This window comes from Coniophora puteana (genome assembly GCF_000271625.1).
Source record: "Coniophora puteana RWD-64-598 SS2 unplaced genomic scaffold CONPUscaffold_12, whole genome shotgun sequence".
Lineage (NCBI taxonomy): Eukaryota > Fungi > Basidiomycota > Agaricomycetes > Boletales > Coniophoraceae > Coniophora > Coniophora puteana.
Window position 1 is genome coordinate 1,072,904 of NW_006913064.1, and position 14,750 is coordinate 1,087,653.

The 14,750-nt window shown below is 52.9% G+C and overlaps 6 protein-coding genes across 6 annotated transcripts; 3 read left to right on the forward strand and 3 right to left on the reverse strand.

The window, feature by feature from the left end:
- The first annotated feature begins 210 nt into the window (after positions 1-210).
- On the forward strand, positions 211-1,072 carry CONPUDRAFT_84430 (uncharacterized protein). The gene is made up of 2 exons (XM_007774504.1): positions 211-945; positions 999-1,072. Exon 1 carries the CDS (start codon positions 335-337, stop codon positions 788-790), a length of 456 nt encoding a protein of 151 aa, XP_007772694.1. The 5' UTR covers positions 211-334; the 3' UTR covers positions 791-945; positions 999-1,072.
- Positions 1,073-2,020: 948 nt separating this feature from the next.
- CONPUDRAFT_109849 (uncharacterized protein) lies at positions 2,021-3,606 on the reverse strand. The gene is made up of 4 exons (XM_007774505.1): positions 2,693-3,606; positions 2,541-2,640; positions 2,263-2,399; positions 2,021-2,190 (listed from the first exon to the last, which is right to left on the reverse strand). The coding sequence occupies exons 1-4, from the start codon at positions 3,185-3,187 to the stop codon at positions 2,113-2,115; spliced, it is 810 nt and encodes a 269-aa protein (XP_007772695.1). The 5' UTR covers positions 3,188-3,606; the 3' UTR covers positions 2,021-2,112.
- Positions 3,607-4,457: 851 nt separating this feature from the next.
- Positions 4,458-6,920, forward strand: CONPUDRAFT_92464 (uncharacterized protein; the record flags this gene model as incomplete). The annotated part of the gene is made up of 8 exons (XM_007774506.1): positions 4,458-4,520; positions 4,579-4,695; positions 4,762-4,984; positions 5,037-5,245; positions 5,305-5,469; positions 5,549-6,619; positions 6,675-6,768; positions 6,826-6,920. 8 exons carry the CDS (start codon positions 4,458-4,460, stop codon positions 6,918-6,920), a joined length of 2,037 nt encoding a protein of 678 aa, XP_007772696.1.
- Positions 6,921-8,280: 1,360 nt separating this feature from the next.
- CONPUDRAFT_84433 (uncharacterized protein) lies at positions 8,281-10,547 on the forward strand. The gene is made up of 12 exons (XM_007774507.1): positions 8,281-8,484; positions 8,535-9,035; positions 9,085-9,234; positions 9,289-9,322; positions 9,432-9,493; positions 9,550-9,681; positions 9,736-9,824; positions 9,882-9,998; positions 10,055-10,064; positions 10,115-10,155; positions 10,209-10,234; positions 10,285-10,547. The coding sequence occupies exons 2-12, from the start codon at positions 8,954-8,956 to the stop codon at positions 10,490-10,492; spliced, it is 951 nt and encodes a 316-aa protein (XP_007772697.1). The 5' UTR covers positions 8,281-8,484; positions 8,535-8,953; the 3' UTR covers positions 10,493-10,547.
- CONPUDRAFT_168259 (uncharacterized protein) lies at positions 10,529-11,403 on the reverse strand (the record flags this gene model as incomplete). The annotated part of the gene is made up of 3 exons (XM_007774508.1): positions 10,529-10,700; positions 10,771-10,959; positions 11,020-11,403. The coding sequence occupies 3 exons, from the start codon at positions 11,401-11,403 to the stop codon at positions 10,599-10,601; spliced, it is 675 nt and encodes a 224-aa protein (XP_007772698.1). The 3' UTR covers positions 10,529-10,598.
- Positions 11,404-12,786: 1,383 nt separating this feature from the next.
- On the reverse strand, positions 12,787-14,608 carry CONPUDRAFT_84434 (DnaJ-domain-containing protein). The gene is made up of 5 exons (XM_007774509.1): positions 14,303-14,608; positions 14,235-14,249; positions 14,080-14,183; positions 13,243-14,022; positions 12,787-13,188 (listed from the first exon to the last, which is right to left on the reverse strand). Exons 1-5 carry the CDS (start codon positions 14,525-14,527, stop codon positions 13,065-13,067), a joined length of 1,248 nt encoding a protein of 415 aa, XP_007772699.1. The 5' UTR covers positions 14,528-14,608; the 3' UTR covers positions 12,787-13,064.
- Positions 14,609-14,750: the final 142 nt, after the last annotated feature.

Genomic DNA, 14,750 nt, shown 5'->3' on the forward strand with positions numbered 1-14,750 from the left:
GCCGTTTTGCTTCCGTCGTCTTGTCACCGCAGCTGCGGGCACCGGATGGGTGTGGATGTGTTATTTTTTGATGTTCGGTGAAATGTAAGCATTGGGTCGAGCTGGCTAGCTCAGGTTATTTAGGTTTACTGGCCTTATTGCTCGCCTTTCTTCGTTGGATCAGGACTCAGCGGATTCGAGACCTGGGTGACATTGCAGATGTTCTTTGTCCGAAATTTTGATAGCGTTCAATTGACGAACCTGATGCGACGGGCGCTACTCGGGTCGGGCCTGACGCGGACGTTCCGACGCTATCAGGCCCTCGACAACGCTTGTTACGTACATCGGCTAGCTCATGCCGCCCTCCGCATTCCGTGAGTCTGGACGGCTGGTCATAAAGCGACTGCGAGTCCATAAACACCCATCCGCTCTTCTCACCTCTGCACACCTCTCCGACCAACTCGACTCCATGGATCTATTTCCTCTGCTCCCTCAACATCTCTACGTCTCTTTGGACCCCATCCCAGGAAGCCTCTACTTCCCTCCGAAGGAGCTTGAGCTGGAACGGTATCGTAACTTTCCAATCATCCTCGGAAGGGACGGCTGCGCCTTCTGGGCCACCCAACCGTCAACCCAAAAAAACGGGTACTTTCCCTACGCAGGGAGCGGTGAGGAGGATTTTGGTGATATCGACCCATTCCATGCGTGGATTGATATTGAGGGAGTCGTCGACCAGAACGGCGAAGCCGTATGGGTCAGTGATAACATTCAGCCGGTGATTGTGCCTACTAACAAGTTTCCGGAATCGTAGTTGAAAGTTCGGATTAAGAACATGACCCCGACCGGGAGCGTCCTCGTTATGAGAGGCGTTTCCGTCAACGATGAACAAACATTCATCGAAACTGGAAACACTTCCGACGATCGTGAAATACCTGTCGTCACCCACTTACGCTTTGGAGATCGTGGGTACCTGCAATCAGGGGATGTATTGGTGAGTTGGTAGTGACCGCAGCTTCAATGTACCTGACGAGAGCAAAACTTGCTTTGTTTCAGCATGTTGGGAGCACGGACGGCCAGTCGCCGGGGATGAGTGCGAGGGTTCAGATCAAGGAATACAGCTGCGTTGAGCGGTGGAAAATCCCACCGTATCGTAAAATCAAGCGCCGCTTGCCCGACGCACCATGGGAAGATCTACTCCAGATGGCTCGCGATATATTCTGATCTTCCCTAATCTTTTCCCATTCGTCCCGTTATATCCTCGATACCACGAGCTTGCTCCAATTTGCTCTAGTCGCTCCTTTCTTTTCTGATTCTTTCGTTCTTTTATGGCCTCGAACGCCCTACCTATCCTCATCTCACTCGAACACAACTTCTATTTGCATGGTTCAGACTAGTAGTCTAGGTTTCAGTCGGTCTGACAACGGCCAATCCAACAACATTCTAATCACCTCATCGTCGTTCCTTGTCTCTTTTCCCGGATATACTTGTCACTCGTTTCACCTTTCTCCGTTGCTGAGCTCACTGTTTTCATTCTTTTTGTGGTGTTTGCGTGCGTATACGCGACAATACATACCTGTAATACCTGAGCTTCTTACATCTCGTGGACATTTTTGACAATTGTCTCCTCGCTGGCGTTGCCGCGCTTCAAACTGCGGTAATCAAGTGGCAACGTCGTATGCCAGGTCAGCTATGATATTCAGTAGCCTTTATACGACCCTTTGGTTCGACTTACTTCCTAATTCCTCGTCGACTGTCAGTCTAGCTGAATGTTCGCATCCAAAAACGGAATACGGTCAGGACCAAGAGCGTCTTCATAAATAAAGGAGAACACATAGACTCCAAGAGAACCTCGCCGACCAAGTATACATCAAACAACCACGGAGAGCCTGGAAATACATAGCGTGTTCGCGCGTGCTCGTAGCTACTCATCCAAGCTATACGATATATCTCGTCGTCATCTTCTCCAAGAGCACCCACTTCAACGGTCGCTGGTGCCCGAGTCCGCGGTTACATCGGCATTTCTTAATAAATAGGGCTGGGTGTTTACGATAGTACTGTCTGTGTGCGTGCACACGTCAAGCCGCACGCTATAGATATCCTTTGATAGACGACAAAGACACACGTCCGTGGAGATCAGAGCAGGTCGAGACGGAAGAATCGCTCGCGCGGCTGGCTCGTGAGCACCGAGCGCTTATATGGGAAGTCGAAGATCTGTGAGTGTTTTGCGTGCATAACGTCAGCGCCAGGAACACACAAATGAAGAGAGAAAAGGACAGGACGTACCGTCTCGAAGTGCATCGCGCTGTCGAGGTCGACCTTGAGGATGGCCGGGTTGTCGAGCTTCGGCTCGCCGATGACGCGATCTGTGCGTGGGTCCGCGAGGAAGCAGTAGTGGAATAGGGCACGGTGCCAGGCTTGGGCTGTAACAGTGACGTGTCAAGGGGATGAATGCGAGCGAGGGTGGGTGTATGCGATCATTTGCAGGGTATATGCGTGACAATGAGACAGCCGTACAAAAGTTAGTTATAAACGCTCGAGTGAGAGTAGCAGAGCGGACGCACTGCGCGCAAACCCGCGGAACTTGTTTTCGCCGACGAGGACGTGGATTCCCCGGTCGTAGTCGCGTGCACCACCCGGGACATACGGTGCGGTGTGGTTCTCCTATTCTTTGCCGTCAGTTCCTACGAGCAGAAACATCTCACCCAACACGTACCTTTATCCACACAAACTCGACATACCCCATCACCTCTCCGTCCCAGCTCATGATCATCGGAATCACATTGGGATTGCTATTCAGCCCCTCGAGATATCTGCGATGATGCTCCTTGCTCCCTTGCTCATTCCACCCCTTATTCACCCTCGGATCGTTATGCCACTTGTGGAATGCCCTAAAATGCGCCGTCTCTTCATCCACGCTAGAACCAAGATCAAAGTGCGCGAACTCGAGCATAGCACCCGCAGGCTCGACCCCAGGGCACCACTTGCGGTACATCACCTCGCCCGGCGCAGGCTTGGTCGGGCGCAAGGGGTGCGACGCGATAACGGTGTCCGTGCGTGTGAAGGAGGGCACGAAGGGAAAGGGCGGGTACGCGTGCGTGCCGCTGGCGGTGGCGCTGTCGCTGAACGAGGGCGAGGACGGCGAGGGCGGGATCCAACCGCGGGTGTGATACCCGGTTGTGCCTGCCCCTTGCCAGAATGTTGCGCGCATTAGGAACAGGACTTGCTCATCTGAGTCTTTGGCGCGCGGTTGGGCGCGGCGCGCAAGACCGGAGCGGAGGAGGTACTCGGTGAGTTGGGCTTGATTCCGGATGCTGGGGCCGAGGACAGCTGGAATGGTCTCTTGCTCGTGTAAAAGGATATGCAGGGCATAGACGAGTGCCCAGGTGTCCGGGATCGAGATCGACTGAGAACGGGGTGCGGCGTTCAGTTCGACCACGGGAAACGCGGGAACATGAGACGCGGTGGGTTCGTGTGGTGTGCCAACACCAGACAGGACAAGGGCAGCTTTACGCGTGAGGGTGCTCCAAAACGCGGTGGGGACATCATTGATACGTATATGCGTCTCTGGAATACTGTCCGGGAGAGAAGAGGGGGTGTGGATGTGCACGTGGGCGCCGTCGGGGAGGCAGAAAGCGTCGACGGGGTTCTCGGCGGCGGGGCGGATATAGGTGAAGGCGGACTGCACGGCGAGCAGACGGTCTTTCGGGTTGCCCATGGTTACGAGTTCGGACCGGGAGAGCTTCGATCTAAGTTGGTTTTGAGTTGGAGGTTCGACGGAATGCCTGCAGAGATCCAGGGGCTATGAATGAACGTTCAACTCCAGATGATGTCGATTATAGCGAAACGGGCCACAATCGAGGGTTGTCGCGCGTCGACGGTGGGTGTTGACCGAGGACTTTAGCTGTCGGGTGCGAGCGAAGTCGTCTGGACAGAGTCATGGTATGGGTGAATATATAGCGATGACGAGCGACCAGATGCTGACATCCAGACCAGATCTGATTCGATGAACGACGTACCACTGGGCCGGGTCAACGACCACCTTATCCATTCGCTACTGTTTTTGTCCCATTCCCATTGGTTAACAAGCTCCTTGAATCACTAGAGCGCTTCGCCTGTTCAAAATAGCATATATCGGACAAGAAGTGGGTGATGGGTCGCGACGAATGCGGGGAGGATGAGCAACGCTTGGACGTGCTGGAACAAGTTCGGAACGGCTACCGATCGGCTGTGCCCCATCTGTGCCTTTATCAGATAAGATCTATAACTGTGGGAAGTCGTAGCCACGTGAGCCTGTGCATCGGGTTAAGATCACCGCGGTCCGATGTGTTGCGGATTGGCTCGCTGCTGGTCGTGTCCAGATCGGGCGGAGGCATCCCTACCACATCTCCGTTACCTCCACCGCAGTGCCAGCCCTGTGATACACGTATATCCAGATGCTGTCTCTCTCCCCAACCTAAACAAAATAACTCACTTCTGTCATGTCCACTTCCCGCCCTCTTCTCGCCGCTCTCAGCCAGGACGACACCGATCTTGATAATGAAGTCTGTATCACCAATTTCATTGACGTGTCTTCATCTGACTCACACCCATTTCACACAGGAAACCATTCAGAGGCTCACAGAGCTTGTCAAGGCTGCAGTCAACGACAAGAACCCTCTCATACAACTCGAGGACATATACCGTGCACTAGCACAGCACGATGGCATCGAATTTCTCGTACGTGTTCGCGCCGTACCATCTTTCACCTCGGCGAAAGTCATGTTAACACGGCACATTCATCAGGATGCCTTCGCAGTTATACCCGAGATTCTCCCGTGTACGCGCATGGGTACTGTCGACCTCGTCACGCTCATAGCGGACCAGGTCGACCCAAGGGAGATCGTTGTCATCATCCAGGAAGTCGTGGAGTATTTGCAGTCTGCCATTGACTACGACGAGGAGGATACGGATGGGACCTCAGCTCCTGTCACTCAGATTATCCACCTTGTTATACTATGTGCTAGAGGTATGCCCTCCTTTCACGTCTGCTCATTCTCATTAACGCGATGATGTTATAGCACTACCACGCTCTCGGATCCGCCGAACTTCGGCTTACGGCATCCTTCAACCCGTCATGGCCAACCTCGAGCTTCTTATTTCCACCGTCGGCCATGTTGAGGTCAAAGCAGATGGTCGACGGCTCCTCCGGGAGATCTCCACTCTCATCACGACCCTCTTCCGGTGGGTCGAAACCTCGGGTACTCCTGATGACGCCGCCAAGACGAAGGTATGCCATCTTCTTTACCCATCGGTGTTCTCGGCTATTTACGTTTTTGCGTTTGACAGATATGCCTCAGCACCCTCGCGGATACGACCGTGCGTGCGTGCGTACGGAGCATTCGCGCGTCGCTCGCGGCGAGGTTGTTCGAGCAGCACTTTTCGAGACTCATTGTTACGTCCGCAGTAGAGCCTGATTGGGAAGAAGGCCATAGGGCAATGTTGCAAGTCATCGTGAGTGACCTCACCTTTAGCAAAAAAAAAATCAGAACTCTAGGTGTGTGTATGCTAACGAAACATCCATCGCCTACAGAACGCTCTTTCTGTAATCGGTATCACACCGGGAATGATATCACCTACCCCAGCTTTCTCGCAGCTCATTTACCTCGCACACTCGCCGGTACCACTACCACCACCCATCCCTCTACTACACAACATCCACAGCCTGCTGCTCACTTCCATTCAGATGAATCTAGCTCTCGACGAATCCCTTTTTCTCCTCCTCTCCTCACTCTCGCGCCTTCGCGCCTTGTCCCAGCTTACATCTTCTGACCACATGAGTGCGACCACTCCGACTGCCGTATTCGGCCCGGCCCGGCCCCCTTCACATGCCTTCTCGCCTTCATCTAAAACGTCTGCTCACCCAAACAACAACGGCGGTCTTCCATCCGTGCCGGCCTCCCTTCCGCGGGCCGAGCTACCCGTGGATATCGTTTCTTCCCTGTCGACCGTCCTCCCGTCGCTCGCATCGACACACACAGACCCGTTTATCCGGCACGTCACGCTGCGCACCTTCTCTTTGCTGCTTTGGCTCGCGCCACCGACGCTCAGACTCGAGATTCTCCTTGAGCTTACGAGCGAGAGCGCGATCCCGCAGATGCGGGCTGCCGCGATTGGGCTCGTGAAGGAGGCGGTGCTAGATGCGCTTGAGCGGGAAGGAAGTGGGCGTGTTAACGGTGGAGGTGCGGTTACAGACGCCGCGAATGGGTCTCCAAGGTCGGTTGCCTCGAGTGGGTCTAGTGGATCGATGGGGTCGCCACGCTCAGGCGTGAGCGACGGCCACTCTCCTCCGCCACCTCCACTACCTGGAGGAGGGGGAGAAGGGAGCAGTAGCCCCGATGGCTCTCCGACGAGGCCGGGCCTAGCATCACCCGGCTCGCGCAAGACTTCATCGTCACGAAGCGTGAACGCGAAGGCGAAGAACCCGTTTGCATCCCCTTTACTCCTGCAGGCGTTCGGGCCCGTGTTGTTCAGAACGATCCCGGACGACTATCTGGTGAACGTGAGCTGCGCGGCTGATCTGGAGGAGAGCCTCGAGCCGTCGCGGATCGCGGAGAGTCTGAGCTTGTATTACGTGATTGTGCAGAGGGATGTCGACAACCGGGTGAGTGTGTGCGTGTATGCGCGTAGAACATGTTGAGCTGATGACAATATGGCAGACTGGAGTGAGGGATACAAGCAGTATCGAGAGCGTTGAGGCGAGCTTGTTGAGGCCGCTCAGGCTTTTCTTGGAGGATTGGTTACGGGACCATGGTAAGTGCCCCAAACTCGACTCGTGCGCGCTTTTCGGTGCTCAGACGTCTCACGCAGAGCCGATACTACCACTCGTATCGCTCAAGCTAGGACTTGATAGAGTTGATGAGGCGCTTGCTGTGTTGCGCCGGCAAGGGAAACCCCGAAGTTGAATGAGGGTTCAAGAACGGGAGGACTGTACCCTGGTGGCGGACGGACGCTTGGGTCGTCCGGGGTCGCGGCTCACTCGGTTGGTCTACCTTTTGTGATTCATCTTACCACTGATGCTCAAATATACCAGCGCTGGCCCGGCACGTCTCCTGTCGACTGCGGCCGTCGCACCCCATCTTCTTCCGAAGCGATTGACCTTAATTGCTGTTGTCATCTTGCACCTTTATCTTTGCATGCCTTCGCAAACACCTGGCATATTTGTTTCCGGAGATATTCATGTGGAAGAATCTCTCACCAAAAGACACGCCACTACATTACCCATTGTCCTCGTTATCCTTTGCACGCGTTCACGCATACATCGCGCCTTCCGTTTTTGAGTCGCTCATCCATTCTTCGATTTAGACACGCATCTCGTTTCCGTTCTCGCTTCCCGGTTCCGGGGCATTATGTCGTTCGTTCTTCATCATTTCTTTTCTCTCGTCTTTGGGCTTTGGGGCTGCATTGGGGCAAAACAGGGGGTTTCCATTAATCGATATCCCTCCTTCAGGCTTTGTGGAGTCATTACTCATTTGTCTTCGAATCTCCCGTCATCCTCCTCCGTCTGTCCTGATCTCATTTCTTGCGTCTTCGTAGTCATATCTCCGATTTTCTTGAGCTAGCTAGTTGAATCGGTACATGTATGCGTTTCGAATCCAGCCACCCATCCAGGGCGTCGTCTGTCTCATCCCATATTGTATATCTTGCGTTGTTTCACCTGTAGTTTGTTAATGTGATGCATGTTGTTGGTGCCATCCGAGGCTTGAGATGGGTCGCTCGCGAAGTTCGAACAGTATGTTAGGAATGCGGGAAAGCGGGCTTCAAGTTTCCATTTGATATGGGGAAGTAAAATAGGTGCATATTTTCTTTGTGTTTCCTAGTAATTATACGAGATGTTACAGAGGCGCCTAGCAGCGGCCGGGGTGTAAAGAATCTAGGACGCGAATAGGCGCGACGGGCTGGCGCGTTGAGTTTAGGGCCGGCGCACACGCGTTTTTCGTTAGGGGCAACCATCGCCTTCACGACGCACCTTCGATCAGCGCTTAAGCTTCAGCGGCGACGGTCGGTGAGTGTTTAAGTTCAAACCTAGAACACATCACCCTAGCTTAGTATCTGCTTTCGTCAAAATCACTTGGACTTATATGGTGAACGAAGGGGAAAAGCTCTGCGTGCTTCTTGTCTTCTCTGGTGTCTCTGACCAAGTCTTTAACTATACAATGGCCACGCTCATTTCAAGTCACAAGATTTTACGCATTTTCGACCACTATCAAGGTAGATCGTGACTTCTGATCCAATATCAATTAACGCTCGTAAACCTCCGTAGACTTTGAATCCAAACTGCGGAGTTCTCGGGTGGGGAGACTCATAGTCCCGTTGCTACGGTATTCAACACGGTCGAACCTCACATGAACATTCAACGGCACAAACATGACAAGCCTATCGACTGTTCTCCTGTGTCACAGCCTATCTCTTGGTGGTTGTCCCACCAACATACGTTACGACAGCCCTTGTGTTGCGCTAACTTCGCAGGTCCGTTGATGAACATCCTATAAGGAAGCTTATCACTAAGTAACATCAAGCATCAGCTCACAGCCTCGGCTTCTGATCCCATGTATAGCGACCTGCGCGTTTGAAGCACGAGAGGCCTGGGAACGCTCATTGTACTCGTGCATACGCGCATGAAAATGATTTTGCCACAGGAGTCAGACGGCTGGCTCGAGATCGAGAACGTGAGTTTTTTTTCATTCGCGAGGGGAAAGCGGAGACCACCAACCCGATATGCGCGGGAGAACTGATTGCATGTGTCCTCGAGACTGTTGCTTCTTTTACGTACGCAACCCAGCCTATTTTCCCGGTTGCGCGCTGGGTGGGAAGACTCTGGAGACGCTATATTAGTCTCCATGGCAGGCGGCGCAGACGACTTTGCACCTCCGCCTGGATCACCCCGTACCATCACTGTGGGGAGTCTCATGCTACTCCAGGACTCGGTGGTCTCATCATGAACACTACCGTGATGCCACATCTATACCATTCGCCGGCCGAGGTTTCGCACGCTCTCTTTCTCTTTCGATGTCTTTTATGTGAGTAGGCGTAGGTGTGAAGGTGGCTGAGTTGCTGACGACGTGGTAGTGGTTGGCTTCACGGTGCTGGTCTGGGACGGGTTCCTCATGTTCACCAGGGAGCTGAAGGCGATCCGCAAGATGGATAATCTCGCCTACCGCTGCGCGTTCATATGGAATAGGGTCGGCGTGTTGTTTTCGCTGTCGCCGTACTTGATAGGTATGTCCACCCAATCATCTTTCATGGGATATCTACGACAGAAACTGTTCACAGGGCTATTCTCACCACGGCCTTTGACTGACAAAATGGTAAGCGTATGAGTTTCAGCCTCATCCGGACGAATGCTAATCGGCTAGCAACAGTTACTCGTCTTGACTCGGCGCTGCGGATTTCATGACTGATGCTATTTCTTCTAGATGCCAAAATCTCGAGATATCTGCCAGTATCCTCTACGTTGTCGCCGATTCTCTTGGAAATCGTGAGCCTGTCAACTGTCATATGGGTTTTGAAGGAGAAATTGAACACGTATAACAGTCTCTGCGGTCGTCACTGTCTTCTTGTTGTGGAACAGAAGGCCTGGAACCTTGGCTTTATTGCTTAGCGGAGCGGTGGTCGCCTTCTGTTGCAACATCGTCCTGATGGTACTGAATTCTGTTTATGGATTTAGTAAGCGAGCCATGCGTTCTGCCGGTTTATCACTGAATGTTTTGTGAACCACAGCCGAAATCAAGTGGATTCCCGACGCAGGGATTGACTCGTGCTATGTAGTGGACTACAGCCGGTATATCATCGGTATTTATTCAGTCCAGGTTTGCTCCGAACTAGTTTTGCTATGGTTCTTTGCTAACTCTTATTATCGTTGTCAGCTCTGCTTTGATGTCTACGCTGCAATTCTGGTTTTGATTAACGCTATGGATATGCCTCGGACCGTGAACACGCAGATCCTTGGTGCTCTCCGCTCTCAAGGAGGATGGCTATTGCTGGTGAGTTAGTCTTACGCTCAAGAATAGTGCACATCCGCTCATGTATGAAAATGTAGGCGACGCTAGGTGAGTTGCCAATAGTACCGTCTGAGGGACGGAACTGATGGCATGTTTAGTGCTGCGACTCCTCAATCTCCTCTTGGCCATACTTCATTGGGTAGGTGCCATACCAGCACTAATTCAAAGAAGCATGCTAACTGTCGCTTACAGACAACGTTTTGGCTTCTCGGCATCATGTAAGATATAGTCCTCGAGTTTTCCCCCTATACTGATTCAGACGTCACAGTGTGATCGAGCCACTGATTTCTATTCTCAACGCGAGACTCATAGCTCAGACATGCGAGCATGAACCCGCTGAGCGCTCTCCTTCGCCCGAGGGTCAAGACATAGTATACATGATCGAGCTAACCACGGACATCAAAGTCGACTCTCCGCGCCCCCCTTACGATAGATATGCGAGGCGAAGTAGAAGAGTCAAGAGCGATATGTGCTAGAGTAGTGTATGGTCTTAAGTTGTGGCCTGGCGCCCTCTAAGAAATTACAGACACGATTATTACTATACATCGTCGCCTTTGCTGACATTGGCTGACTATCGCTCGTTCATCTCCTCTTAATTGTGAGTGTTACACGGGCGCAGACGGGCAAGTAACTCGTGCTGCTTCCCCATGACAGATCAGGCATTTTCTTTTGAACGCCAAGCTGCTACAGGCGATAGTTCAGCATCTCATATATGATACTAGCACGATGCGTCAATGAGGAGACAATGACGTACAATGATGTCCCCGGACTTGACCTCGGCTGTAGAGAGCTGCACGCCGGCTAGTGAAATCATGGTATGTTTTCTAGGCAAGTCTCGCGTTTCGCACCCGTGAGGCAAGAAGTCCTTTTCGTCCTGAGAGGATACGCCTCTGAAGATCCAAGTCCCATAGTGATCATCGAGGTTTTGAATGTAGAGTCGCGGCTGCGAGGATGAAATTTATGAGAATCCTGTACGCCTAGTTCGTCTGACTCCGCTGCTTACCTCTGGGGGGTCGTCTTCTACCCATAACCTGGCATGGTACGGTTTGACGGTGCGCGAGCCACTTTGACACCAAGCAAAAGATGGGAAAAACCCGTTGTCCATAGCGCACTTTCGACCGGGGCCACCTTCTTTCCCCAGGAATAGATTGTTGCCGAGCTCGAGGACAATAACCTTTATTTGAAACTCAGCGCTAGAACTTTGCACAGGTTTGAGAGTGATAGCAGCGACAGTGGATAGGTTCTTGTTTGCACCCGTATCGAAGGACAGCAAGCTCTTTACTTTCCTCGGACCGAAATTAGCTGAGAGTTTGAAGGCTGACGACAAAGAACTAGCAGATTTCTTCGGCCGCAGGTGAGCATGCGAGTCTGGCACATTCAGTGACATTGCACCCCCGGACGTTGAGTGGTGAGCGAGAAAGAGGTGAAGCTTCAGAGCAGAAGGGAGCAAAAGAGACTCGTCACGGGTGGGGTAGCGTCAACATGATAATAAGCAATACGGCAGCCGCTCACAAGCCGCTACGTGCTCCATGTCCTTCGATCATATTCTTGAGGACCGTCCCATGACCTTCTCTCGACACAATGAGAGATACCTGAGTCCGATTCGGCGGCGGTCAACTTACGATTCCGTTCCCTACAGCTTCTCGCTACCACCGCCCCGGGACACAAGTCGGCTTCTGTCACACAGGGTGGCAGGTCGTATCGCGGATCAAGCACGGAATGTACCACCTTGCGGCTCCGACTTCATCTGGCCGCCATCAAGGCTTTTTATGGATGCCCCCGGAGATTGGAGTCGTGATGGTAAGCGAACAACCGAACGGCCGAACGCATCGTCCCTGGTCTCGTATTATGTGTTTTTATGACACCTGTCAGAAGTTTCCCGTAATCGGCTTGTGACAGCTCCAACCCTATATCGTCGCTGTGACTTTCTATCATAGGGGCTTAGTGACCATGGTTATGCATCATGAGAGTGAGCAGGTGGAAGCCAGAGGTCCGTCAGAAACCAAGTACAAAATAGTCTGCGAGAACACTACTCCTTGGCAAGTAATGGGTGTAGTGCCCTGCACGACTTTCTTTCTAAGGCACGCTTGAAACTTGTTAGCGACGGGAAAAGCCGGATGAGAGAGCGAACCTGACGATGGTAAAGATGGCGTTTTTTTGAGTTGACAGGGATTATCAAACTCGGGCCGCATGCGAATGCATGGTCATAGGGCTTGAGCCTTCAGTTCATTCCTTTCCCACTGGCCTTACTGGTCAAAGATAACGAACACGAGTCCAGAAAGTTGAAGTAGGCTGGCCATCGAGAACCCTCGAACAGTTGCGACCAAATCGTGACGGCGATTGAAGCAATCTGCAGTGGATCATGATAAAGTAAGTACCATACTTCTTTCCGAAATTGTTATTGTAAATCACTTGCGGGGTGTCGGAGCTGATAAATCCTGGTTCAGAAATGAGAAACTGTTCCGATAAGTTGCACAAAGGGAGTTTGCGTGCAAGTACCGTCGAAGCCACGCATAACCGGTAAACCGCTCGAGAACCATGAGTTTAAGCGCCCTCAGCAGACCGCCGGCCTGGTGGATTTACAGAAGTCTCTCTGTCGTCCCATACGCATGGACGAGAAACCGAAGGACTATTCTTTCTCGTCTTCGATCTAGTCTCCCTCGGCAGACCTAATACCACAATTTATGGCAGTCGATAAATTGGCTGATGGTATAAGCTGCACACCTATGCCGCTCAGTGATTTACAGCCAGAGAGAACGGGTTCTAGTCCAGAAATTAGCTGTATTTCGTGATAATATCGTAACAGCACTTGTACGACATGGTTCTCTATGTTATCCAAGCACTCTATCCTGAGATGCACATCCGTCAGATTGCGAAGCGTCGAATGTGCTGAGGTCGGCTTGAAGATGTATGACAGCTCCCTTGGATTTGGGAAGACTTCGGCCTGCGCGAACGCTGATACCACCAGCAACGTAGAGGTACGGGAAATGAACCGCCTTGGAACTAGCGACTCGGCGAACTGGGCGACACTGGCGAGATATGCGAGGGTTATGACGACAACTGGGTTGGAGTCTCTTCGCGACGCTCTTCTTCGATGGGCGTGGCGCCGTCCACCATCGCGTCTTCCAGCGTCTCGTCTCCCAATGCTTTCTTTATACGCACTTTCAGGGGTCTGTGACGTTGAAGATCAGCTCAGAGATTACCCACGACACGAAAGGAGACGCACTTGTAAACGAACTTATACCCAGCCCAAAGGCCACCAACAGTCGCCAACCCCGCCGCTCCCATAGCGAGCCATATCACACTGCTCACCATGAATTTGATCGACACCTTCCCCTCACCCTTGGGCACCTCCTCATTGGACGATCCTGCCCTGCTTCCTGTCCTCAGCCTCCGGTAATTCTCCGACTGGAGGACATCCCAATCAATCGAATCTGGGTACTCCTCCAACGTTACCTCTCTGTCGTGCCGCAAGCTATCGAGCACCGATGGGTCGGCCACGAGCTTCGCCATCATGCTGAAGTTGCTGAGCTCCTTCTCGGGAAGCCCGACCGCGCGGCACCACGACTCCGAGGGTAGAGGATACATGTATCCCGAGGCGGGGTCGCGAGTAACACGGTCCCACGTCTCGTCGTCGAAGCGCCGCATGATATTGTCGAGGACGGTCTTCATTAATCTCTCGTTCTGCCACGGATTCTCGAGCGCATGCGCCCACGCAGGCGGGAACGCGTACAAGCCTGGGTTTTGCGGCTCCTTTCCTTTCACGGCGGGGTATTTGCGGTGCAGCCACTCTTTGGTGGCGATCGGGATGACGTCGGTGGCTTCGAGCCAGTCGCCGATGGCGCGCTGCGCGAGCACGAGGTCGTTCATGTTCATTTTTCCGCCGAGGTGGGCGACTTCGTTCCGGATACGGTCGAGCGAGCGCTGGGTGATGTCGTGCGCGACGCGGGTGATGCCGTCATTGAGCACTTTTTCGAAGAGAGCGAGGTCGGCGTCGTAGCGCGCCCTACGCGATGTTTTTCTGAATGAGAGGATGATTGATGGACGATAGCCAAGAACGCACCTCCAGTTGTCGTCTAAAAGTGCATCGTACGCGTCTGTCACGATTTGAAACATCTGCGGGTTGCGCTGGCCGCCTGCGACGTCGGGGTGATATTTCCACATGAGCTATATGAGAGCGCGTTAGGTCGGATGGTTTCAGTGGTGAAGTCGGATTACCTTTCGATATTGCTCCTGTATCATTCGTCAGGCGTGTTTGTGAAACCGAAGCGATGGGTGGCACGCACCTTGATTTGCTCCTTGGTAGCATCCCGCGGAACATTGAGAACGTCATATAGACAAGGTGTCACCACACGCTCAACCTCAAGTGGTGGGGGCTGTTCTGGACGACTGTCGTACCACTGGCCATGGTATGTTGCGACATGGGGAATGCGAGCGGGACGAAAGAGTGTTGTTCGCGCTGGTCTCGCTGCTGAAAACTGTCGTGTGATAGCCCGAGCGAAAGTGGACATAGGTCGCGTTGTTCCTCTAAGGCTCGAATCTAAGTTCTGAGGCAGATGAGGATAAAGAGGGACGGATGTCGGTAGCAGGACATGGATGGGGCGGCTCGAGAGCCTTGTTGCGAGTGAGGCGAGGCGCGTCACGGTTAAAGTAGACGCCCGTCAATTTGCAGGCGGAGCGGACAAGAACGCGTTACGCGTCCCGAGTCTTGTCTCTGGCGTTTGCCGCGACACG